We start from the raw sequence: 25483 nt of genomic DNA, 5'->3' as shown, positions 1-25483 counted from the left end.
CGACCACAGGGAGGACATGCAGACTCCGCACAGAAGGCACTCCAGCCGAGGATCGAACCGGAGAACCTCTTGCTGTGAGTCAGCAAAAAGGGACAACAGTAATGCACTATATAAACATTCTAATGATTGTCAAAATTTATAAGAAATTTATTTTATTTGTTTTAGAGAAAGTTCCATTGTTTGACAGGAGGGTTACTTGGGAGGTTTGCGCTGAAAAACATGAGCTGTTTTGACAAGTGTTGTTAGATGCCACTAACCCCCCCTCCCCCCCCCCCCCCGGGGGGTTAGCAACAAAGTGTCCATCAAGCAGTCTTTGTTTTTCAGAAAGGTGAATATTTAATTGCATAGTGTAATTGATATTTTATTTTAATATTAGGAGTGTTTTACAATTCTTTATTTAATATTCTAATTTAACTGTTTTGCAACTGGAATTTGTTTTTAGTTTTATCTATTTTGAACTGTGTTTTTCATGGTTTTATTACTTTATATGTGTAATTTAATACTTCCACCAGAAGATGGCACTTTCCATGGAGTCTGCTTTTTTTGTTTTCAGACATTATATATCACATTTTTATAACTATCATCAATCCAACATTACATAAATTGCTCACTTCCTGCCTTCTGTTAAATCTCACTCCTTGTCATCATTATTCTGCTTTTTTCTATTTTTCCTATGTAATTATTTGTCTCTACCCTTTTCTAAAGATCCCACTTCAGTTATTTAATCTCTGTTGCAATAGTCCATACTTTAAATGCAGTTTAGACTTTGATTTCCATTTTCTAGTTAATTGCTTTTTTGCAGCCACTAGAATTAAACTTAGCAAGGCCTTACTATGTCTTGGCAGTTCAGATCTTGTGTTGCAGCTCAAAAAAATAATGTCCTTGGTTACACCAGTTTGTTCACCCAATTTTTCTGACAGAGTACTCTGTAGAGAATTTTTGAAGTCTGCCAACTCATTACATTCCCAAAACATATGTTCCCAGTTATCTCTTTCTTCCCCATCACACCTGCAACATTTGTCATCTACCGGAGGAAAAATTCTTTGGAATCTGCTTGGGGTGTAAAATATATATGCAAATAGCTTCAAGAAAAAATCCTAAATCTTCTAGACTTTGTTGCATTCTTGGGAGCTGTACGTATACCCCCCCCCCATTGTTTACTTGTGAATTCCTTCTCCAGTCTCTCTTCCCAATCGTTTCTAACTTTCTCTGATTCCTAAAGCCATAGGGCAGTATTTTATGGGTCTATAATTAGAACATCGAAGCTTCAAAACTTTGAATGTTCTAATATCAAACCCTATTCAACGAAAGCTGAAAATATCGAAGCAGCATAAAACTTAATTTTTTCCTAGGGAAAGAATTTGGTTGCTTCGGTATTTTCAGTGCTGTGGTGGAAAGTTACGGGTTGGGTTCAGGTAAGTGTGCTATTGAGTGCGGGTTAGGTTAGTTAGGGTTAGGGTGCGGGTTAGGTATGTGTGCGATTGTGTGGACGTGAGGGTTAGGGCGGGTTAGAGTGCCGATCAGGTAAGTGTGCAATTATGTGGACATGAGGGTTAGGGTGGGGTAGGTGAGTTAGGGTTAGGGCGCAGGTGAGGTGAGTGTATGATAGTGACGGAACTTAGGGTTTGGGTTAAGGTAAGTGGATGGTTAGTGGTGTGTGTATAGTTCAGTGTAGGGTTAGGTGTAAGATTTTAGTAGGTGTATGTGTGTTGATTGCTGTTTGTTTGGTGTGCTTGTGTTGTGTGTCTGTGTTTTGAAACAATTCGCTGTTCTGTATGTTCGATGTTTTCAGCTTTTGCTGAATAGGGTTTGATATTAGAACATTCGAAGTTTTGAAACTTCGATGTTCTAATATAGACCCGTATTTTATATGGCCTATTAATCATCCACTTTTTAACAGTTTCTGTTCTAGATTCAACTCAAAAGTCTACCAAAGCAGGTCTTTATCTTGAGATTCCCCAAACCCTTTCCAGTTGCCTATACTCTGATATCAATCCCTGATACTAGCCTGCAGTTCAGTTGTGTTCTTGGCCTCTTCCCATTCATTTACCTTTCCCTGTCTAGTTATTTGCTCCCAGTATCTTGTGTTCCTTCATCTGTTTTCTCCAACAAATTCCATTTCCCACTTGTCTATTCTCTGTACCCCTAATTGCAGTCATCCCTTTCTGCTCTTGTTCCTCTGTTTAAGGATCTGCACCCAAAATCTCACTCACTTCTTATTTTTATGAATTTCCCCTATCTTTCATAATCACCCCCTTTCACTTTGATTTATAGCTTTCTGCGTGTGCTGTGCATATGAGCCTCATCTGTGTAGCTCTAAAATATCCTTCAAATCAGGTAATCCTGAACCACTTGTTTTGTTGGAAGAATCAGCCAATTGACCCTTGCCCTCTTCCAATCCCATTTAAATTCGTTCAACTCTTAATTGTTGTATTCTCTTATGGGTGACAAAAATATGCTTTGACTTGTGTATAAAACTTAAGGGACTAAAAACATTTTCACTGCTTGTAGATTGCCAACCATATACATAAACAAGATCTTCAATTTTCTCAATTTTTGTGTTATCTTTTCTTTCGTTTTTCTCCACATATCCTTAGCTTACATAACAGAATCCTTTTTAATCCATATTCATAAGTACTTCACTTTGGGCGGCCACAGTGGTGCAGTGGTTAGCGTTGCTGCCTCACAGCAAGAGGTTCTCCGGTTTGATCCTCTGCTGGGGTGCCTTCTGTGCGGAATCTGCATGTCCTCCCTGTGGTCGCGTGGGTTTCCTCCGGGTGTTCCGGTTTCCTCCCACATCCCAAAGACATGCTGTAGGTGGATTGGACACTCTAAATTGCCCTGAGGCATGAGTGTGTGCCTTCTATGGAAGGTTGGGCGCGGGGCTGGCAGCTCGACACTGTAAAACTCCACTGCCAGTCATGAGCGGACAGCTGATCCGCTGTGGCGACCCATAACCGGGAAAAGCCGAAAGAAGAAGAATTCATAAGTACTTCATTTTACCATGCTCCAGTAATTATGGATATTGCTGGACCAATTCCTCTGTGTGTACATAGTTTACAGCTATACCCTTTGTTTTATCTTCATTAATTTTATATCCTGAAAAGACTTGAAACCATCTTAAGATGTGTCACAAGACTGATATGTTCTTTTCTGGTTTCATCAGGTACAAACTTTTCATAATCTTCAAATAATGCCCCTTATTTTCTTTATCAGTGGCTTAATGCAAATAACAGGGGAAGAGGACACCCCTGCCTGGTTCCTTTGTTCAAACACAACTTGTCAGAGAGGAACCTCCCCATCTTAATTTTTGCTCCCATCCCTCATATATGATCCTAATTAACCTTATTGTATTGGGAAATGGGACTGCCTCCATTGCCCTACTGATACAAATCCCAGAAGCAGTATCTTCTTATTTACTGCTTCCCTCTGGTTCATCATTGTTCTGTTGAATGTTGCCAGATGTTATGATTCCTCCTCTCCACAAAACCACATTGTTCTAGATCTCTCAGTTTTGGCAATGCCTTTTCCATTCTTTTTTAACTGTTATAGACAAAAAAACACTTTATAATATTGGTTTAAAATTTAAATGGATCTTTATGAAACTGGGTTTGACAGGTCTTTATCGTTTGTACGTAATATAGCCATCACTGCTTTCTTCCAAGATGTTGGTGCTTTCCCTCTTTTTAAAATACCATAACAGTCTTACAGATCTTTCACTTTCTTCCCTTCTAACTTCTAAACTGCCACAGGAATACAATCTGTTTCTGGAGACTTTCTTGCAGATTGGTTTTACATCATAGTTTTAATCTCATCTCAGTTGTTGATCCTCATGTACTTGTAATCTGGGCATATTTAAGTCTTCCGTAAATATTTCCATTTGTGCTCTTTCTTGATTTCCACATTTCTGTGCTTTATATAAATTTTCATAAAAATTCTGAAACATCTTTAATACCTCTACAAGATAGCTGCTTACTTTTCTTGTTGTAAGCTCCCTGAATTTGATGACACCCCTTTCTACTTTCTGTTGCCTAAGTCGTTGTGATAAAAGTTTTTTGTGCTCTGGAGTTATCCAACATAGTTGCCTAACAGCAATTTTTGTAAACTCATGCATGTTATCCAAACACTCCTTTATCTTCTGTTTAGCACTCAGTTGTTTTGCTATTTCTTTTTCTGTGAGCTTCCCCTTATTCTGCAGTACTTTTCAGCCCCTCTAAATATTTCCTGTTACTTCTTAACCATATCTCTTTCTCTTATATTTCTACCTTTTTTTAAGCTCCATTTTCATTTTTTTTTTCACTCACTAGCTATAACATCTGTAGGAATTTCTATCTTCCCTAATAACTTTAGAATAATTTCCAATACCCTCTCTTTTTTTAACGTGTGAGAGGAAAACACCAGTGTTTCATTTTTACTTCAATATCCTTCATTTTAATTTTTAGTTCACATCTTCCATACCAAATATTTTCTTACATTTCTTCAGAAATGTACCCTCTTTTGTTGTATTTTCTCTTCTATGCTTTGTAATACAGCCTCACTATTGCAGATCAAGTTGGCCCCCACCTATAAGTAATACTCCCTGCGGAAAAACAGTTATATCTCCCAAAGTTTTATTAAGCTCATTAATATCATTTTTTGGTGGATTATAAATACATGTTTGTGTAATCCTACTCCCTTGCCAGTAGATAGTTAATACCACAGATCTGCCATTATATTGCCTCATGCCGCAATAATGTTTGGCATGATGATCTTTCATACATTTGTTTTTTGTCATCTTCATTTCAACCTATGTCACATTTTCAAGACTTTTGTTGTAATGAAAATCCTTAAACAAAAAAGACAAAAAAAACCCTACATTTCAGAACACCTCCATCCCCTATAAATTTAGAACAGACGCATAGTTTTTATGTATATCTTAAAAAATGAAGTTTAACCCTTCAGATGGGAATAATTACCCCAAATTGACATCTGCACCCACAGTCCTTACCTAACCTAAAATTAAGATTACCCATGCTAAAGCACATGCATGCTGCAGCCTGTGTTCTCACTTACACTGATTGTTGTCTATTCTTTTCTTATCTCTAACTCCCTCATGTGAAAAAACAATTTGTATGCTTTCACAAAACATTTTGTTTTAGCCCTAAGAAAACATGTACTGGCTATTTTGAATAAAATTAAATTGCACACTGGTCTATTAAATGCATTAATTTAAGGCTGCTAGAGAGGCTGCAGTCTCCCATTCACTTCTCATAATTTCAGACTTTATTTTTTATTGAACTGCTTGCCATTGTACATTTTGCATTTCCCTAGACAAAGAAAGCTCAGAACTCTCAAGAATAATTGCTTGTACCTGCAAACAATTTGTATCCATGTAAAAGTAGTCAGCAATGGAAAAATTTGCTAACAGCTCTGCAGATGGATGAAGGAATCTTTATAAATTGCACTCAGAACAGAATGAGCAACTGGCTTTAACTGCAGACTTTCTTGACTCCCACTGAGAACATTTGATACTGGAAAAAATATTCAAAAAATTCTGCTAATTTAATCCATGTCTGCTAAAGTCCCCTCACAATGGAAAAAAATCATTCATTATTCCACCGTCAAAACATATCTTTTAGAATATGGGCCAGTTGACATTTTATTTCCCCTTTCAAAAATAATAATAAAAAAATATTTATATGCAGCTTTACAATGATGTAATACATAACCATCTTCTGTCTTCAAACCAGCACAGCTTCTATCCTTATCACAACATAGCTACTGCTTTGCTGAATTTTGTTAATATTGTCAGCGCCCATAAAAATGGTGGAGGCCTAGTCTCCACTGTCTTCCTAGACTTGTCAAAAGCTTTTGATATGGTCTTGCAGCAGTAACTTTTACCCAAACTCTCATCACTGCTGTGAGTCCACAGCTGCCTGTCAAACAGAGCACAGCGAGTGAAATGGAAAAAAAAAGAGTTCTCTACCTTCCTGCCAGTAAACATTGGCATGCCACTAGGATCTCGACGGTGTCCCATTCTTTTCAAGATATTCATCAGTAACTTTTCTACAGTGCTAGCCTAATTCAGTAGATGACTGAACCCTAATCTGCTTTGCCAAATCTCTTGTACAACAATCCTTATTTAAAACATGGATAAATTAATTCATAATTACTTCTGAATCCTTAAAAAAAAATAAAATTGCTGTTGTTTACCCCAAAACACATATATATCAAAAAATCATTCCTTATTGTCTCTGCCAACAACGCCATGATAGAGCAAATAAACCACACAAAATTACTGGGTGCCATCATGGATGGCTGGGGGCTCCAAATGAAGTGATAAAATCAGTAAGCAAAGGAGAGTAGTATTGCTGGAACTGAATTCCTCCTCAAGATTTGGTGAGTACCTTCACGAGGTGAACCTTGTTTTTACAAAATCTCACCAAGATGACAATGATATGTAGACTGTATTTTATATAGCAAAACTTTGGACAAAAGTAGATTTAAAAATAAAGCTGGGTGTACAAGTCCCAGGATAAAAAAGTGCCAAATCCTGATATGCACACTGGTGCCAGGACTGGAAACAATAATAGTGTTGAATCCTCAAGACACTGAGGTATTACCACAGTGGGATTAGGCCAGGCTGAGGGGAAGGATGGCTCCCCTATTGTAGAAAGTAGTAGTAGTAGTCCACAAAAAAAGCACAAAAATTGACACTCCAAAAAAGAGCCATAAAGATGATACAGTGGACTATTGAGGATAAGGAAGAAATTATGTATTGTTACTACTATGCAAAAAGACTCAAATTAGAAAATTACTTCCACAAAAAAAAAACCTGTCATTCTTCAGATTCAAAACTGTGCTCATTAATACAACAGATCCATGAAAAAACATTCTACAGATCAAGAAACATTGGGTAGTTTGGAAAAAAAGAAGTGACTGAGGAAGTGTAAAAATATAAAGAACAAAACCTAGAGATTTTTGAAAGGTATAAAAAAGAAACCGGGGCATAGGGCAAGAAAGAGAGCTCTGATATGGTGCAATATGTATGCAAAGGACAAAGCCAAACTGTTTTTTACCACTACCTGAAGTTGTGGAATACCTGCAAAATCAAGGATTTATTGTAGAAAGTCTAATGCAGGTTTTGTCACAGTATGATGGAACAATGAATCGCCAAAGTAAGGAGAAAAAGGTGGAGTGGGAGACTTCTGAAGAAGAAATATGGACATAGGTAAGAAGAAGAGATTTAATATGGTGCAATATTTATGCAAATGAGAAAGCAAAACTAATCAGTACAAAAACAGCACCAAATTCTTTGAAGAGAAATACAGACAAATACATCCATATATGGAAAATTTTCACAGTACATAAAGGGGGAAGTAAAAATGAAGATTAGTAATGGAGAAGTTAAAGAAATAGAAACAAGTTATGGATTGCTTGTAAAGTGAAGGGTTTAGTGTAGAAAATCCAACTCTAGTTATGTCACATCATGATGGAACAGTGAGTCCACAGTTTAAGAAGAAATGAGTAGAACAGGAAGCATCTGATCACTTGCCACATGAAGATACTCTAGAGCCTACAAAAGCCAAGTTGGAGTTGCACAGCAAGGGAGGGAGCAGGAAACAGTGGCAACTCTGACAAGACAATGTTGTGGAGTTATAGGTCAGCAAGTTCCCATATGAAAGAGCAACAGATGACACAAGATGAAACTGAAAAGAATTTTTCACAGGAAGATATTTTGGAACTTTATGTAGAATTCCCACAGGAAAAATAGAAACAGGAATGATCCCTCAGTTTAGAAGAAGGGGCCCAGGGAAGTAAATAGTGTGGGAAGATATAGCCAGGAAATTGTTATGGCTAGGCTTGTATAGACCCTAGGGCCGATAGCCTAGTACTAACCTTTGAACCTATAAGGATCTAAGGGAAGAGTTTCTTGATTTAACAGAGATGGATAGACATATTAAGATCATTAAAAGAAATAGATTACAGAAAGTCAATAAGACCCACAATGTTTGAAATCTGATAAAACAAATGAACACAGTAATTAAGATTATTAACAGAAATCCATGTGGTATAACAGAAGTAAATAGGATATATTACTGTGGAACTAAGTTAATATCAGATAAACTCGTATCAGAAAAACACAGAGCAATAAGGGAAAGGAAAGGAAGAAATCAAATGTCAATATGGAAGGATTGAATAGAGAGAAACTATAAAGCAGTTAAGACAGGAAGTGTCACTGTTAAGTACAAAATAAGCAGTTCATTGATGACCCAAAAATTCTATAGAGAACTGGGAAACAAAACAAAGGAATAGAAACACTGCCAAAAAAGTAGAAATAGACACATGTTGGGGAAATAGCTATGAAGACCTTGTGGACTTAACAAAGCTGCTGAATGGATATGAAAAGGAACACTAGTTAGCAGATATCATGATGCTATTCAGTCCAGAACACAAGCTGTCAGAGATTCTGGATGCAAACACATTCCAATAGCATGATGCTTTGTAATAAATAATATCTCAAAATAGAGCGATTCAACTGTATACTGATATATAACCCTTTTTATATCTTAAAATTCAAAAAATAGTTTTGTTACAAAGTTTATAGCTTTCTAAACTTGAGATTAAATCAAAAACACGTTTCCAAGGCTGAAAGGAGTAAACGGATAAAAAGGTATGCATATGGGAGGACAGCTTAAAATCTTCTCATGCTTCATTCTTGACATGGTTTATGTATTTCTTTTCAGCATACATCCTCAGAGAAATTCCCTACAAGTGCAAAGTACTTAGCTACCTTTCAAGGTTAAATGATTACAAGAAATATTTACCAAATGTTTGCTAAGCTCTGCTGAACTCTAACAAAGTCAAACTGTTCTTCTCAACTAAATAGTAAAAATAAAGTGATGCAACCGTTTCTTATAAGCTAACAGTATATTAAAATAATCATTAATTGACATAAAAAATAACATATCCATTACAGACAGAAGTAAAAGGAACAGTAAGAAGTTCAAATGTACAGAATATGAAATGAGATGAAGTAACAGCCAGAGACATTGAAACAAATTAAGAAAATATCCTAAATGGAAAACCCCAGGCCCAGATGCAATACCTAACTTCTGGCTAAAAGCATTAACGTCTTTACACAAAGATTTAGCCCCGAGTAAGAACTACCTATATGCGCATCCCAAACAGACACCACCCTGGTTAGCAACAGGAAAAATAATGCTCCTCCTTAAGAGTGAACCTGCAAGCTTTCCTAAAAACTTTAGACCAGTAACTTGCCTGATGATGATGTATAAACTACTGGAATTGATGCAGAAAGAGATTATAGTCATTTAGAAGAAAACTTGATCATGGCAATAGAACAAAAGTGCAATAAAGTCCTTTGGAGCAATTATCACTTGTTAAAGTCGTAATGAAGAATTATAAAAAGAAGAATCTAAATGTGGCATGGATAGATAAAGCATTTGACAGCAAAACACATTCATGGATAAAGGAGTGCTTACAGATGTGTAAAATGCACACTACATTGATCAGTTACATTACTGTGACAATGAAACAGTGGCAAACCACTTTGCAGCTAAGTCATGATAAAGGACAAATTATTATCCCAGGGATAAAAATTCAAAGGGGGATACTCCAGGATGACTCTTCATCACCGCTGCTCTCTTGTCTTGCCCTCAACCCATTAAGTTGATTATCTAACAGATTAGATCATGGTTACAATTTGGCTTTCAAAAAAACAACAGTGTAAAGACTTCTCATCTTCCTTTTGTAAATGATTAAAACTGTATAGTTTGTCAGATCAAGAGATGAAAGCACAACTGCAAGTGGCCAAATATCTGGGACAGGAATGTGATGTAAAGGAACTTGAGCAGGAGGGAGTGCATAAATATTTGGGAATTGCTGAAAGTTCAGTGGTAAAACATGAACAAATGCGAACAAAACTTAGTAAGGAATTTATTTTTTGAAGACTAAATTAATAACCTGTAGGAACAAATTGTAAGTAGTAAACCAATTTGCTTTTCCTGTTGTAACGTATCAGTTTTGGGGTGATTGAGTGGATCCAGAAGGTATTGGATCAGTTGCACAGGAAGACAATAAAAATGCTTTACACTTAAATGATATGTAAAAATCAGTATATACCAACATTATATATTCCTTGTTCTGAAGGGGGTAATGGACCTCCTCAAAATTGTAGGACTGCATACATATCTACTGATTTCTCAAGCCGAGAATCGAATGGAGCACCATCTGTGCGGAGTCTGCATGTCCTCCCCGTGGTCGAGTGACATTAAAGACATGCAGGTAGGTGTGAGTGTGAATGGGTGTGTCTTCTTTGAAGGTTGGGCGTTGAGCTGGCAACTCGGCACCGTACAAATCCCCTGCCAATCATGAGCAGACTGGAGTTCCGCAGTGGCGACCCCTAACCAAGAAAAGCTGAAAGACATTACTATTAGCAATTTTCTCTAGAGTGTAAAATTCTAATGGGGAATTAGTGTTGTATTAAGTAAAGGGCTGGGCAATTTTTTGGTTTATAGAGAAGTCTGTGTATTGTAGTTAGGTGATGTGGTAGTTCTAACCAGTGTACACTGCTGAGGGAAAGGCAGTGGTGTGTTGTATTGTTATAGCGTACTACAAATTTGGCTGTTTTATAACATTGCTCAAGGTTTGACATTTGTGAGACTGGAAGGTTAGTGAAGATTGGAGCAGTATAGAGAAGAGAAAAAAGCTGATTGCTTCAAAAAGATGTAAGAACCTAGATGCCATACTTCTGTCTATGTCCGGGAGATTGGTTTAGTTTCTCCAAAATCGCTAATCACTGTAACCAAATCATCTAATACTGCAGGTGACTCTCTGTATTTAAATACAATAGCTAAATTATTTAACCACATATTACTACCACTGAAATCCATTCAGAATGCAGATTAATTTAAAATGCAAGTAAAACTTCACACAGTGGATCTGCTCCTGTATATCATCGCCAGGATGAATGTCTCAAACCTTTCCTCTTTCAGAATCCTTCGCCCTGCAACCAGTCTTAATCAATAGCTGAAAAGTTTTATGCCTATGCATAGTTTAGTGACACTGCTCACCTCCCACCTTTATACATCTAATTTAACTTTATAATGATATATTTAGCTGTCTCCGAGTCTGATATATACCCCACCTGTCAGCTACAATATTGATATTTTCTGCCCTGCCTCATTCCTTCCCTCACCTCCATTTCTTTGAATTTCTAAGCACTTGTCAAACAGATAATAGATCATGTGATAAGCCCACTGATGCATGTCTTCAAATGCTCAGTGTTCATCATCTACTAATGCAGAAGTATCTTGTACTGTAATAGTGGCTTTTATTTCATATGAATGTAATTTAATTAGCAAATGTATGTGTACTTAATGTATATTGCTTTAATGTCTGTTTTATGGACATTACAGGATATCTGTTTAAAAATGTCTGTGGTATGTGGAGCTTTTGTACTTCAGCATCCATTGAAAAGTGTTTTTTTTGCTAAACTCAGGCAGACAAATCTGGTAAAACAAAGGCAGAATAAAAAATAAATAAGTAAATACAATCCCTCCTTTAACTGGAAAATCTACATCACCACAGATAAATTTGCTCAAAGATCTATGTATTTCATTAATGCCTCCTCCTTAGACCAACTTGTTGGAATCTGAACAACAGGGGGCTCAAAAAATTGGACCTGGTTCTCACCACTGTGGCCTCTCCACCATGCTCAACCCCCATAGTTAACCAAATCACTGAAATCTTGCCACCATGCAGTAACAGCGTGTCAGACAGAAGTTACTTTGAAATTGCTCTGTCTTTAGGGACTATTCCAAGGCAAATATACTCCAGCTAACTGATGACCTGATGAAATTCAAATACCCTCCTCAACTAGATGACCCCCACCTCACTTGTTGCCATATTCATGGATAAGTTCTGTGCACACCTCCACGCTTGCATTGAGACTTTGGTACCAATAAGACATGAATACAGTGCCAGATTCAAGTACAATGGAGGAACGCCAATATAAATAACTATGTAATAAGAGGAAGAAACTCATAGCCCGTTAGAGTAAACTTAATACCTTATCAGTTAGAGGGGAACTCTGAACGATCAACAAAGCACATTAGAACCAAAATTAGTTCCTCCAAATGCAAGCATGAGTTGAGGATTGCCATCCATATTAAGGACGACAACAAAGCTTTCTTCAGCTGTGTCAGAAACCTTAGAAGTAATACTTGGCAATGCTCTGAGTTAATACAGATTAACACCACATACTTGCACCCTAAGGACATAAAAGCATATTTCCTCCCTTTTTTCTTCTGAAAAGGAGTAGATTATCCAGCCAAACATTTCTGGTAAACAAAAGCAATACATAAATGAATACACTGCATGGGCTAGGATAGAAAGGTTTACCTACCTGTTCAACTCCTTAGTAGTAATGTATGAATTTATCCTGACGTGAGAATGAGTGTTATTTTGCCTTGTTTTTAATAATTATTATGTTAAAATATTGGTGTTGAGGTTTTGTGAGATGCTGCAAAATGTGATCTGAAAGTGGAAATGGTAGTTAACTGGGGGACGTTTTCATTTTGGAGGGCAAGAATAGTAATTAGGCAGGTACATATTTTCTTGGTACCTTTGAGGAGAGGACAAGATAGCAGCTGCAAGGATAAGATATTGTCTGCTACTGAAACAAATGTTGAGAATTATGCGCAGAAGTTCACAAGCAGTAAAATGGTCTGTTACCAGAAATGGACATTGCTGCCTTATAACTTGAATCTTATATTATTGAGAGCAAGCATTAGGGGGTCTCATAAATGAAGGTTCATTATGAAGAATAGTAGCATTGAATATAGCGGCTGTGTAGACATTTTCTTCAGCACATTCATTGTCTGCCAATTGTCCGGCATCCTTAGCATCAAATCGAACTACATTTTTAAAATCAGTTTAGTAGTAACATTATTGGTATTGCTGCAAAGCTAAAGTGCCAACTTTATTTGTGAAAAATGCTTCAACACTTATTTGTTGACTTTGAATTGCTGCTATTTATGACATGTTTAGGACTCTCTTACTACCTTATTAAGACTTAACTCTGTTTAACCCAGCCATAAACCCCTTTGTAGAACTCATAGCAGCACAGCCGTGACATACTCAAAATGTGTATTTACTTAGATACTACTATTAGTTAAGAGCAGTATGCCAGAAATTACGTATTTTATGTTGAATTTAAAAAATAAAAAAAAAAATCCTAAAACTTGTTTAGAAAGGTATCAGTCATTACATGCTTAGCGGGTCACGGCCTAAACTACTACTTACTTAACTACAGTCATAAACCGTAACACTACCAGCTACCTCATTCCCTGTTAACACACAAACACACTCCTAACACTGTAAACATATGTAAACGTTTTACATCTATCTCACTGACTTTCTTTATTCTGTTTGTCATCTTCATTTTCCCCATTGCTAATATTTCTTGCATTTTCCTTCCATAAATTATAATTCTATGTAGATATTGGAAGAGCGTTGCACCACAGGTATTAGTATTTCATCTGAGTATTCAAAACTTGCTAAACAACCAAAATGGCAGAAAGACAGCTTCAAAACAATAGCTTCAATAACAGGCTTTTACCTTTTTGAATCCACAATATATGAAATATAGAGCTTTGCTATTGTAAAAGTCAAGTGGCGTTCTAATTCCACAGCTTTAAAACATGTGGATGTCATAAAAACAGAAAAAACGAACATAAAAGTGAAGAACCCTTCTGATGTAAACAACGGACAAGCGCTTTCAGCTTTTTCAAGCCTTATTCAGATCCAAGTAGGTAAGCTGGGTTCAGTGTTTAAAAGTTGGTATCATACAATGAAACCCCTCCGTGAATGATGAATGTTAACCAATCATGTTAGTCCATTGCTACACACCTCCATAGCTTGAAGTTAAAACTCTTTATTTAAAACTCTTTGTTTAAAACAACATGACAGTTTGACGTTTCTAAGACAGACTCGGACATATTTTCAGAAGGAATATTAGTAAAATCTTTTCAGTAGGTTCTGGTTAAAAGAACAAGCTCTGCATAAAAGCCAAGATTTGACAGAAAAAGGTGAAAAAAATAAATAAATAAAGATGGTAATTTAGGGCGCTTCTTTTTATTTCATTTCAATAGTTTCTTTGGGACATCAGAGCCTAAGTCAGTATACCTAAGGTTTCTGTCAATAAAAACAGGTCATAAGTGAGCATAGCTCAGTGCTCATCTATTTTTAAGAAAAGGTTTTAAGGGAACACAGTCATTAAGGCCAGGGGGGGGGGGTTATCTGCCCTTAGCCGCATTATCCATTTGGCTTCCTCTCTCTCAGATTGTTCAGGTCTCCTTCTCTGGAAGTAAAATGTATCTTTGAAATGACCATGAAAACAAAGCTATGTCCCTCATACTCACGTAAATGAAGAAAGACTGTTACGTATATCAGATTGATGTTTGATTCTTTCCTTTAGCTTCATATTAGTTTTTCCAACATAAAATGCTGTGCAGGAAGTGCAGGTAGCTATGAAAACAATATTGCTGGTTAGACAATTAGCTAATCCATGAAAAACAAATGTCTGTTTAGTAACCAGATCACGGATGCCTAAATGTGTTTCTACAGTTGATTACATTGCAGACCTTGCAGAAACCACATTTCTTTGTTCCTGATGAATTGTTATGTATGTAGCTGTTACATATCCCATCATTTGAGCATAAAATCCTTTTGAGATTCTTTTTATTTTTGCAAAGGAAACTTGCATCCTAGGCATATTTTCTCTAACATTGTTGAAAATCAAATTGCAAGGATTTCAAAGCTATGTACAGAAGAGGCAACCTTTCTCCAGGAAGAAGAGAGGCTTATTAATAATTTCAGCCAACGAGGATATGGAAAGAGAAGTTTAGAACTAAACAAGACCAGAATTAATGACATACGTAAAGGAAAAGGCAAACCTTTTTATTTCTCTAAGGTCAGAGGAGGTGAAAGTACACCATCCCTAGCTATACCTAAAAAAGTCTAACTTAAGGGTCAGTTTGACTTGCACTATGGACCATGATAACATATGCTAGGTGATCAGAAAGTTCTGTCCAATTCTAACTTCGGGTAAAAAGTTAAGAGATTGTTGGAGATAACCCAAGTTTCCTTTTCAAAAATAAAAAGAATCTCAAAAGGATTTTATGCTCAAATGATGGAATGATGGAATATGTAACAACTACGTACATAATAATTCATCAGGAACAAAGAAATGTGGCTTCTGCAAGGCCTGTAATGTAATCAATTGTAGCAACACATTTAAGCATCCGGTTACTAAACAGATTTGTTTTTCATGGATTAGCTAATTGCCTAACCAGCAATATTGTTTACATAGCTACCTGCACGTCCTGCACAGCATTTTATGTTGGAAAAACTAATATAAAGCTAAAGGAAAGAATTATCAAACATCAATCTGATATACGTAACAGAAAGGAAACAACTTCTCTTTTTCTTCATTTACGTGAGCATGAGGGACATAGCTTTGTTTTCATGGTCATTTCAAAGATACATTTTACTTCCAGAGAAGGAGACCTGACCAATCTGACTGAGAGAGAGGAAGCCAAATGGATAATGCGGCTGAGAGCAGATAACCCCCCCTGGCCTTAATGGCTGTGTTCCCTTAAAACCTTTTCTTAAAAATAGACAAGCAATGAGCTATGCTCACTTATGACCTGTTTTTATTGACAGAAACCTTAGGTAAACTGACTTAGGCTCTGATGTCCCAAAGAAATCGTTGAAATGAAATAAAAAGAAGTGCCCTAAATGACCATCTTTATTTATTCATTTTTTTCACCTTTTTCTCTCAAATCTTGGCTTTTATGCAGAGCTTGTTCTTTTAACCAGAACCTACTGAAAAGATTTTGCTAATATTCATTATGAAAATATGTCTGAGTCTGTCTTAGAAACGTCAAACTGTCATGTTGTTTTAAACAAAGAGTTTTAACTTCAAGCTATGGAGGTGTGTACCAATGGACTAACTTGATTGGTTAACATTCATCATTCACTGAGGTGTTTCATTGGATGATACCAACTTTTAACACTGAACCCAGCTTACCTACTTGGATCTGAATAAGGCTTGAAAAAGCTGAAAGCGCTTGTCCATTGTTTACATCAGAAGGGTTCTTCACTTTTATGTTCGTTTTTTTCTGTTTTTTATGACATCCACATGTTTTAAAGTTGTGGAATTAGAACGCCACTTGACTTTTACAACAGCAAAGCTCTATATTTCATATATTGTGGATTCAACATGGTAAAAGCCTGTTATTGAAGCTATTGTTTTGAAGCTGTCTTTCTGCCATTTTGGTTGTTTAGCAAGTTTTGAATACTCAGATGAAATACTAATACCTGTGGTGCAACGCTCTTCCAATATTTACATTGTTTTTTGTTCTGCTGAACGTTCTTTAGCTTTTTCTGGATTTAAATTATAATTCTGTCAGCTACCTTTTTCCACATTACTGTTTCTTTTATCTTTTCTTTGCATTGCAGTTTTACCCTGTACCCTAATCAGGCATTATGACTGCACTGTATAGCTCTGACATTACTAACTTTTCTCTTTATTCAACCTAATTTATTTCTGTTGTTGTTTATTACTTATGTTGTCTGTATTAATATATATTTTTTGTGTACTTAGTACTCCATGCTTTACACAGTTAGAGCCAGTTGATAGGTGTTAAACCCATGCACAAAACACAAAGAGGTAGCTGAAGTGATAAAATCAAAAAGGTTTATTGAAGGATTAAGTGCTTTTGTCCTGCTCCTCTCAGGACTTCATAATAAAATCCATTATACACCCTTCAACTTAAATAACACTACTGTTAATTAAAATTAATAGAAACCAATTAAATAGAACAGTTAATTCTTAAAGAGAAACCACCTATATTTCAGCATTTTAAAAGCAAGTCCATGTATCCTGTCCCAACGGAGGAAATAAGTGTCATAATAAAATAAATCATTATAAGGTGTATAAAATACATAAGTACAAACTGTTGCTGTTAAAAATTACCTCTGTGTTTTGTGATCACTTCATGTCCCTCTTTGTGTTTTGCGCATGTGTTTAGCACACCTAGCGCCTGGCCATTTGTCTATGTTTCGTATTGGTATTTCGTTAGTGGCTTTGCCTGGTATTCAAGTTATTTCATAAGATCTTTTCTTCTTAAGAGTTGCCACCACTTTTTTTTTCTGGACTATCCAGAAATTAGCATGGTTATCTATGTTCAGAAATCAGTGTACAAACTCTGGGTTTATGTCTGCTAACACAAACAGAATGTGGGAGTATGTAAAATTACTGCCTCAGACTGTTTGTTTTTTCCCATTTGTAGAAGCCTCATTGTAATTTAGTGCAGTGCAATTAAGTCTAAGGTAATGTGAAACAAAAAGTCAAGAAAAAGTTAGTCCAGCTCCCTGTGACATATCAGTTTACTTCACAAAATGGGTGTGAAGCTGGGAAGAACAGATGGGGAAAAGGGTTGGAGGTGGTGGTGGCAATTTTTTTTTTTGTACCCCAGTTAAGCTACTGCTGGCAATCACAACACTGATTTAAGAGTGCTTGTATTTAACAATTTTTGCTTTGCAGCTGCTGGTTGTAAGGAGTATATAGTTTTAATTTGGTATTACAAATATTGTATCGCATTATTGTACCTATACTGCTAACGACACCTTATTGAAGTTTAAACTAGTTTATTCAGTTAAGTAAGTCAATGGACAAGTGTTCATATTCTAATGATAGCAACAGGGTACATCACTCTGCTCTCTTTCTAACATTATCATTTAAATCTGTTGCATTTTTTTGAGTACACATTAAAGTATTTGGATAATAACTACTTGTCGTCTTTGATATTTCTTCATCCATAACTTTGTTTCACTTCTTGCTATGTTTAAAATTGGACTATTGCAGTTTACCTGATGCGTCTGTGTCTATACTTTTGTTTGCATATTTTATCCAGATATGGTTTGATTTAGGATATTCCAAGTTGAGTTTGGATGGATATAGTCAGAAGGCATTTGACAATGGATGCCCAGTTTAAAATTCTTGATTGTTGTTTTTGATCTGCTCTTCCCATTTCAGTGTACACTGCTGGACTGCTCTATGACTGTGTTGCTAGTTTTGAGATTGGATAGTATGTTTTTGGGACTTGATTCCCTGGTGTACTACTGCATTGTGCTGATTTTGACCTTGGCCACTTTTGGCTTCAGTGAAGAATAAGTTGGTATATTACATTTATTTTAGATCTTTCATAAAGATTGCTCTTTTCATTTCTGACTTTGCAGTTTAATTTGACATGTATAGTTTGTTTGGATTACTGCGTAGTAATATCTACTTTAGTGCACATCTTGTTTATTACTGTTTGATTACAACATTTGTTTTAGCTTTAATTACAGTACTGTTACCCCAAAATACTTACAAGTATGTTAGGTTGGGTTGTTGCCATCTAACAGCTCCAGATTTTTCAACTTTACTGTCAAATTACTTCTCAGCCAGTTTGATCATGCACAATTACTTCTCTTTACATATAGTTGTTTGAGGTTAATGGCAGCACAATATGACGCATTTAAATGTCTATTATACTGATGTACTTTTAGTGCAGACATTTAGAATCTTAACATTTTAAGCCCAAGTTATTGCACTGAAAATTGTTTTATATCTTTATTTTTTTATTTTGATTACGCTGTAGGGCACTTGGACCAAGTATCAAGTTATTGATCAATTTAAACATTCCAACCACAATACAGAGTGTTTCTGTCTCAGAGGTAAAAGTTGTGTATATATTGCTGTGTACAGTTTGAACTTTGTGTTCTTCCGTAATTCACTTGAATGTGTCATTGGTATTTCTTGGTGAGTTAGTAACTTTTTACTTTGTTTTTAGCATGTTAGTTTTTTAAGGTTAATAGGCATGGAATGTGCTTTAGTTTTTAGATGGGCTTTGCTGGACTTTCGAAGTTAAATTAGCAGATTTTGTATAGTATTCCTGTGGGAGGCAAAGTAAAAATTGTACCAGATACTTTCCATAAAATGTAGCGATGGGCATTGTCACTTGCAGTCACATAGTCAAATGTCTTCTTACCTAGCTGTTGTATTTTGAAGCTGTTTTTTGAACTTCTGCTGCATATTAAGGCTTTCTTTTCTTTCTGGTTAATATTATTAGGGTACTCCAGTGAAGGATGTTGTCATTAAATCTGATGCACCAAAAACTTTGTTACTGGAAAAACATGCCGATTACATAGCATCATATGGTTCCAAGAAGGATGACTACGCAAGTATCTTTTGGGAATATCTGCTAAACATTTTAAATTTAATATTTTATACATTTAAAAGTACATCTTTGATATTTTGATTTATTTGATATTCTAAAAGTATGTTCGCCTTATAGAAAATTTTCTGGCAAATTAAGACGCCATGTTTTTATTTTTTTTAATAGAGGTGATATATGTATTCTGCAGAAAAACGAGTCTGAGAAAATACAGTAAAGTACAAGACAAGCAGCCGCTCTGGTGTTGCAGAGGGAGAAAGCCTGACTATGGCTCAGCCAGCCTAGGTTTGATTAGCAGCTTGGACAACTGACAGAGCTATAAGGAAGGGTGGGATTACCAGCAGTGCTGTGGTAGTTTCCTGTGATAGGTTGTGAAGGCTGGGGATGTTACTTTAGGAAGCATGGTACAAAAGGTAGAGCTGAGCTGCTGCAGAGACGGGGCCATATACTACACATCTACACTGCAAGCCTGCTCCTCAGACATAACCACTGGATCTGCAAGGGGGAAAGGAATTAATGGGGTAGCTCAAAAAAGTGCAAAAAAATTACTTGAAGATGGACAGCAGTGCCACCTCAGGATGTCCTTAAGAGCCTCTGCTCAAATTTTGGGCATTGGACCGCAGGTTGATTGAAGTAGGGCACTGGAATGCCTGACAAAGTGACAGTGGAGAAGAATTAAAGAAAAAAATATACAAATAAAGCATTATACCATAAATCATGCTTACTATGCAGTGCATTAAAATTCAAATATTGAATTTTAATTTTTAATGTTTTTTGTCACCCTGCTGTCTGCAGATCCACAGACCTTCAGTTTCCCATGATCTGTTGCTCTAGTCACTCCTCCCAGGACAGAACTGTTCCTAGCCCATTCATTTCCCTTGAGGAGAGAGATGATTTTGGAGAGCTCATCCTGGTGGATGGTTTTAGTGAAACTGCCTGTCCTTGTTCCCTGGTGGTGACATGGGCTGTGCATCACCTGCGAGGTACTACATATGTCTCTGATACAGCAATGTGCCTGCTCCCTGATGTGTTTCCATAAGGGCTAGTGAATCATCTGTGTGACTGAGGAGCTAGAGAAATAAAATACGTTTTGCTAATGTTTACGTCATTGTAATTTGTTGTTATAGGTGACATGGTTCATTTTATGCAGCTGTTTAACTGGTTGATTTTTTTTTTGTGTGTATTTTTGAGCTATATAGCTGAGAGTTTTGTGTGAGGTTAGAGGATGAGTTAGTTTTCAAAGTAATGCTTGCTTTAGTAGCACATACACTAATACTGGAATGATATAGTGAAGTTTGTGTTCTACATAAAAAAGTGACTGCAGCCTGTACAGTTCATGGTCTGGCAATTATAGTGTTGTAGGATTTTTTTGTACATTTTATAACTGAGAAGTTTTATAACAGTTCATTTATAGTACCCAAGTTGATATACTGAAGAGGAGTGTGGCCCTTTCATCTGGTGCAGTGAAATAGTCATTAATATAAGTGGGAATTTTATATTTTTACTTTAGCTCTGGTATGTCTGTAGAGTTTAGATTTTAGGTTGGATTTCAGAAGTTGTTCTTTACCCTTTCATTTTTTGTTTTCAGTTCTCTTAGATTTTTTTTGTATGCATCATTCCCCCACCAGTGGAGACCAGGAGAGCAGGCAAATGCTCGTGGACACACACACACACACACACACACACACACACACACACACACACACACACACACTTGCATGGTTGCATGAACACACATGAGCACATGCATAAACATATATTTCATACAGTGTCACTGTTGCAGGCTTCATTAATTGTAGTCAGTAAATAAAAAAAATAAAACAAACAATGGAGTAGGCTAACAATTACCATGACCGAAACATGCTTAAAAAATTAATCCAAGAGGAGATGTTCCTGATTTGTGTGTGGGGCACAGTCCAGCACTTTAGCAGGTGAACTTTTTATTTATTTATTTATTTGCTTTTGTTGACTGGGAAAGTCTACTGGGCAGAAATGAACCCATTTTTGGTGGAGGCCTAGGGAGAAAAGCTCCATAGCAAAATACAGGATAATAGAAATTTGTTAAGCGAGAGTTTCCAAGGTAGCTAAGTTATGAAAAGTGCATCAGTCAGGAGAATCATTTGGAACTTTGTACAATTACATGGCCAGATGTTATGAAATCAACTTTGATTCCTGGCAAGGTATCCAATGTATAAAGAGTTTCACATAGAAGACAGATAAGCCGTATACATATACAATTATATAGTACATTTTTGACAGACTGTGCATAAAACAAGTATGGGTAACTACACTGTTTTTTCATGTATCATGTGAGGCAAAGTAGGGTGTAAGAAGATTTTCAGAGTGACCCTTAAAAATGATGAGTGCAGGGCTAGAAGGGTTCAATAATGAATCACGTTATTGAGGAACTGGAGATGGTACATGGGCAGAGCCATTGAGAGGAGAAACTTGAATTGTGTCCCTGATTGCATATTGAAAAGTAAGTTTCAAGTCCTTAACTTTGTTCTTGATGCAGAGAGCACACTGCAGTAATTGTGGGGCCAAGGGCTTCTGGCATAGGTTTGCAATTAAGCCCAACACTTGATTCTGTGATCTTTACAAGTCAGAAGATCAAGTTGGTAGGCTGTATTAGCCATATAGCCTTACAAAAAAAGTACAAAAACGAATTTGGATTAATTTTTTAAGCATGTTTCTGTCATGGTAATTGTTAGCCTACTCCATTGTTTGTTTTATTTTTTTTATTTACTGACTACATTTTGATTTGTCCAACTTCATTTTTCTTGTCCTTGTCTTCCAAAGTTTGATCTGTGGTTGCCTGTTCAGTGTTAACATGCAAGTGTTCAGCTTTCATGTTGTACCAACAGGATATTCCTTTTCTTCCTTCATTCTTCCCCCTGTCATTCAACGTGTGATGGTGCACAGAATCATGTCAATTTTCTTCTGCTGAACCATGCTTCCTAAACAGCTTAGTAAACCACTTTTGATAGTGCTATCGTACACTTTTTCAACTGGCTGCCACCCGAGCTGCCTGAGGAGAGCAAGTGTCCCACTTTGCTGACTTCTATCCTTTTAAACTTGCTTTTAAATCTGAGTCATTGGCAAGGTATGTGGTTTCAATCATACTACAAGTCTAACTGACATTTTATTGCTGCTTCACAACATTCTTTCCTCTCTAGAGAAATAATTTGCAAATTAGTTTTTGTTTGTCTTGCTGCCCATTATTTTATCCTAGAGTTCTTACTTTAAATGTTACATACTTTTAAAATTTTCTTAGTTTTTCAGAATTTTTAAAAAAAATTTCTCTAGTTAATTGAGCTTGTTATAACTGCAGCATAATATGAAACTAAATGCTTGCTTGAAATGTTATAATTTACTGCACTGTAAAAGAACCTTATAATGTTTCAGGAGTACTGCATGTCAGAATACTTGCGGATGAGTGGTGTGTACTGGGGCCTCACTGTCATGGACCTTATGGGGCAACTTCATCGTATGAACAAGGATGAAATTCTGGAGTTTGTTAAACCCTGTCAGCATGAATGTGGTGGAATTAGTGCTAGCATTGGTCATGATCCTCACCTTTTATACACCTTAAGTGCTGTGCAGGTAAGTAGTGAAATCTAAAGGCACCTTAATATTTTATGATTACAGTGTTTGTTTAGAACAGTTTTGTGAAAACTGCAGTGTCTGCTGCTGTATATTTCTGTGTGCATATACTTTTAAGCGTGGTTGTTCTTAAGTTCATCTACTATTTGTTGTAGTACAAGAGCAACTGTAGATTTAGCTGTTTTTATCATTACTTAACTGTATAAATGCCAAAGAAAAGAACTTTTATTTTGATATTGTGTACATGAAAAAATAAATATAAAGCATCAGAACTGTGTTAGGTGTTGTTTGAACTTTTTTATGATATTTATATCCTGAAATTTGCTATTACTTTATCTGTACCTCATTACATTGCTATAAGAAATAAGAACAAGTCAGGTTTGATGGTTGAAGGGGAGATCTTCTTCCTGCAGTGTATGTGAAATAAGATCAGTTAGCTTCTGGGACAGTGAGAATCTGCTGGGGAACAAGTATAGGACTGTGTATTAGTCATGGCCATTGGGGAAACTAGTGCTGTGTTGCAGTGTTTTCTTTCTGGTAGTCTTCAGGAGGACAGCACTCCTGCAGGCAAGGAGGTATCATGGGCTTCAGCATATGTCTTTTAGTGCTTGCATATATGCCAACATATTGTAAGCATATTGTCATTCTGTGAATATGATCAGAGTGTTATAAGGAGCATAAGACAAACAGCGATGTCACATGTACATGCAGTGCTCATGCCCAAAGTAGTGTTTGAATCATAAGGCGCACACATGTGCATATACACGTATACACATACATACAAAAAGATGTGCATTGTGCTGGGGCTGCTACGGCAAACTACTTGTGAGTGGCTGCCTAAACATCAACTCACAGAGTTAATTTCCACTGAAAGGAGTTGGTCTTAATATTTATTGGATTGTATCAGAGCTAGTGAGCCAGGTAGAGGATGCTTCACTTTCAGTACATGGTGACTGGTGGTGGTATAGTCAACAAACTAGAATGGTTGGTAAAAAAGAACAGAAATGTATCAAATATGAAGAAATGCATAAATAACTATTCCTTATTCTCAAAAATGAAACTCTGTTTAGTAAAAACAGGACTGGGACTTCCTAGCTAGCTTGTTTTGTTCCCTACTGTGCTGCTCTGGCAGCTAGGGTTTACCTATAGTCCTCAGCAGTGATCAGAGGCTCTATAGCCAGTATCCAGCTCTTGTGTCTCTTGGGAAGAGCTTGGGAATTTCTTGCCACAGTGTTTTCCTCCTGGAAACAATGGGGATAATGCATTGCTGTGTCAGTTTAATGGGTACTGCTGTCAGTAGTATGTATGTTGAAAGGTTTATATATCATGTCCTTTGCTAGACTGGAGCAGGATTAAGGGACATATGGGGGAAAAAATCAAATCAGAAGCCTTCTTATTTCTGTTCAGGTTCTGGTAGCCATGACGTATCACTCAAACTGCATCAGTCAGGGAAAGTAAACGTATCTCAGTGCCAACAGTGATGTTCCACACTGGAGCCGAGTCAGGAGTTTAATTGGAGAAATGAAGTACAATTGGTACAGAGTTAGGTAAAAGAAATACATTGATATGTATGGCGTCAGTCATTTTTTCTCTTTATGTTGTATCATCTAAAGATTACAGACTTATACTGACTTCCAGTGATGGCTGTGTAGAAAGGTGACGTATTACCTGGTCATTCCACTGTTGAATGTTTAAATGTAATCTTCTCTTAAAGTATATGTATTGGTTATGCTCTCAATCCAATGATGTGATCTGTATCTTGTCTTCTGAACTATGTCGAGTACTCCTGCCTGCTATTCCTCAGTTTTACCCATGCCAAAGACTTTGTTCTATGACAGAATATCACAGGTTTTGATTCTGGGATAAATTTGTCACCCAGTGCTTCTTTCACATGTAGAGTAAGCTTCCCCTGCATATTAGTGCAAAACCCCAGCAGAATTCAAACGTCAGTTAGACATATGTATGGGATCTCAATAATTCATCAGTGGAGTCACTCGCTGCAAACTTCTAACTGTTCCAAACTAAATATTATCATATGTCAGTCCTTCTTGTTCTTTCTCTGCTCTTTTACTCGCTGCAAACTTCTAACTGTTCCAAACTAAATATTATCATATGTCAGTCCTTCTTGTTCTTTCTCTGCTCTTTTACTTCTTTTTTCCAATTCTCCGATTCCCTTCTCTGTAGAATAATCTAAACAGAGATATTGTGTGTGTATATCTCCCAGGATAATGTTCTGCTCCTGTCATCTTCTGAATTACTGTCTCACCTTCAAGGGCGGTTCTTCTGTGGTATTGTTGGCTAAGCCTACAATGTCTGCAATACTGCTGGCTTAGTGTAAACTTGTGAGCTTTTTAACTTCTGTTTTCTAATGAGCTTTTCTTAACAAAGTTTACTCACGTCATTTTCATGAGTCTGTCTGGTAGCAAAGCTAAATGCAAAGCAAGCAAGCAGACTGAAGCATTGGGACTTCAAATGAGAAGAAAGTAGCGATATGGATAGTGAAGTGCAAGTGTTAAGAGTAGTCTGAGATTAAGCAAGTGAAAGTACCTGGAAAGGCAGTGGGGAAGCTGTTCTGGCTGATTCAAAGGAAA

The 25483-nt window shown here is 36.6% G+C and overlaps 1 protein-coding gene across 1 annotated transcript in view; it reads left to right on the top strand.

Moving 5' to 3' along the window:
* The window catches only part of RABGGTB (Rab geranylgeranyltransferase subunit beta), a 446107-nt gene that overhangs the window by 16335 nt on the left and 404289 nt on the right, over positions 1–25483 (top strand). The window contains exons 2-3 of the mRNA XM_044086834.1: positions 19185–19292; positions 22695–22892. Of these exons, the coding sequence (XP_043942769.1) occupies positions 19185–19292; positions 22695–22892 (306 nt within the window). The remainder of the gene's footprint in view (positions 1–19184; positions 19293–22694; positions 22893–25483) is intronic.

The sequence above is a fragment of the Protopterus annectens genome, chromosome 10.part0 (genome assembly GCF_019279795.1).
Source record: "Protopterus annectens isolate FY-2018-M chromosome 10.part0, PAN1.0, whole genome shotgun sequence".
NCBI classification, from domain to species: Eukaryota; Metazoa; Chordata; order Ceratodontiformes; family Protopteridae; genus Protopterus; species Protopterus annectens.
The sequence above is the reverse complement of the archived record's forward strand: the minus strand, read 5'-3'. Positions and strand labels throughout refer to the sequence as shown.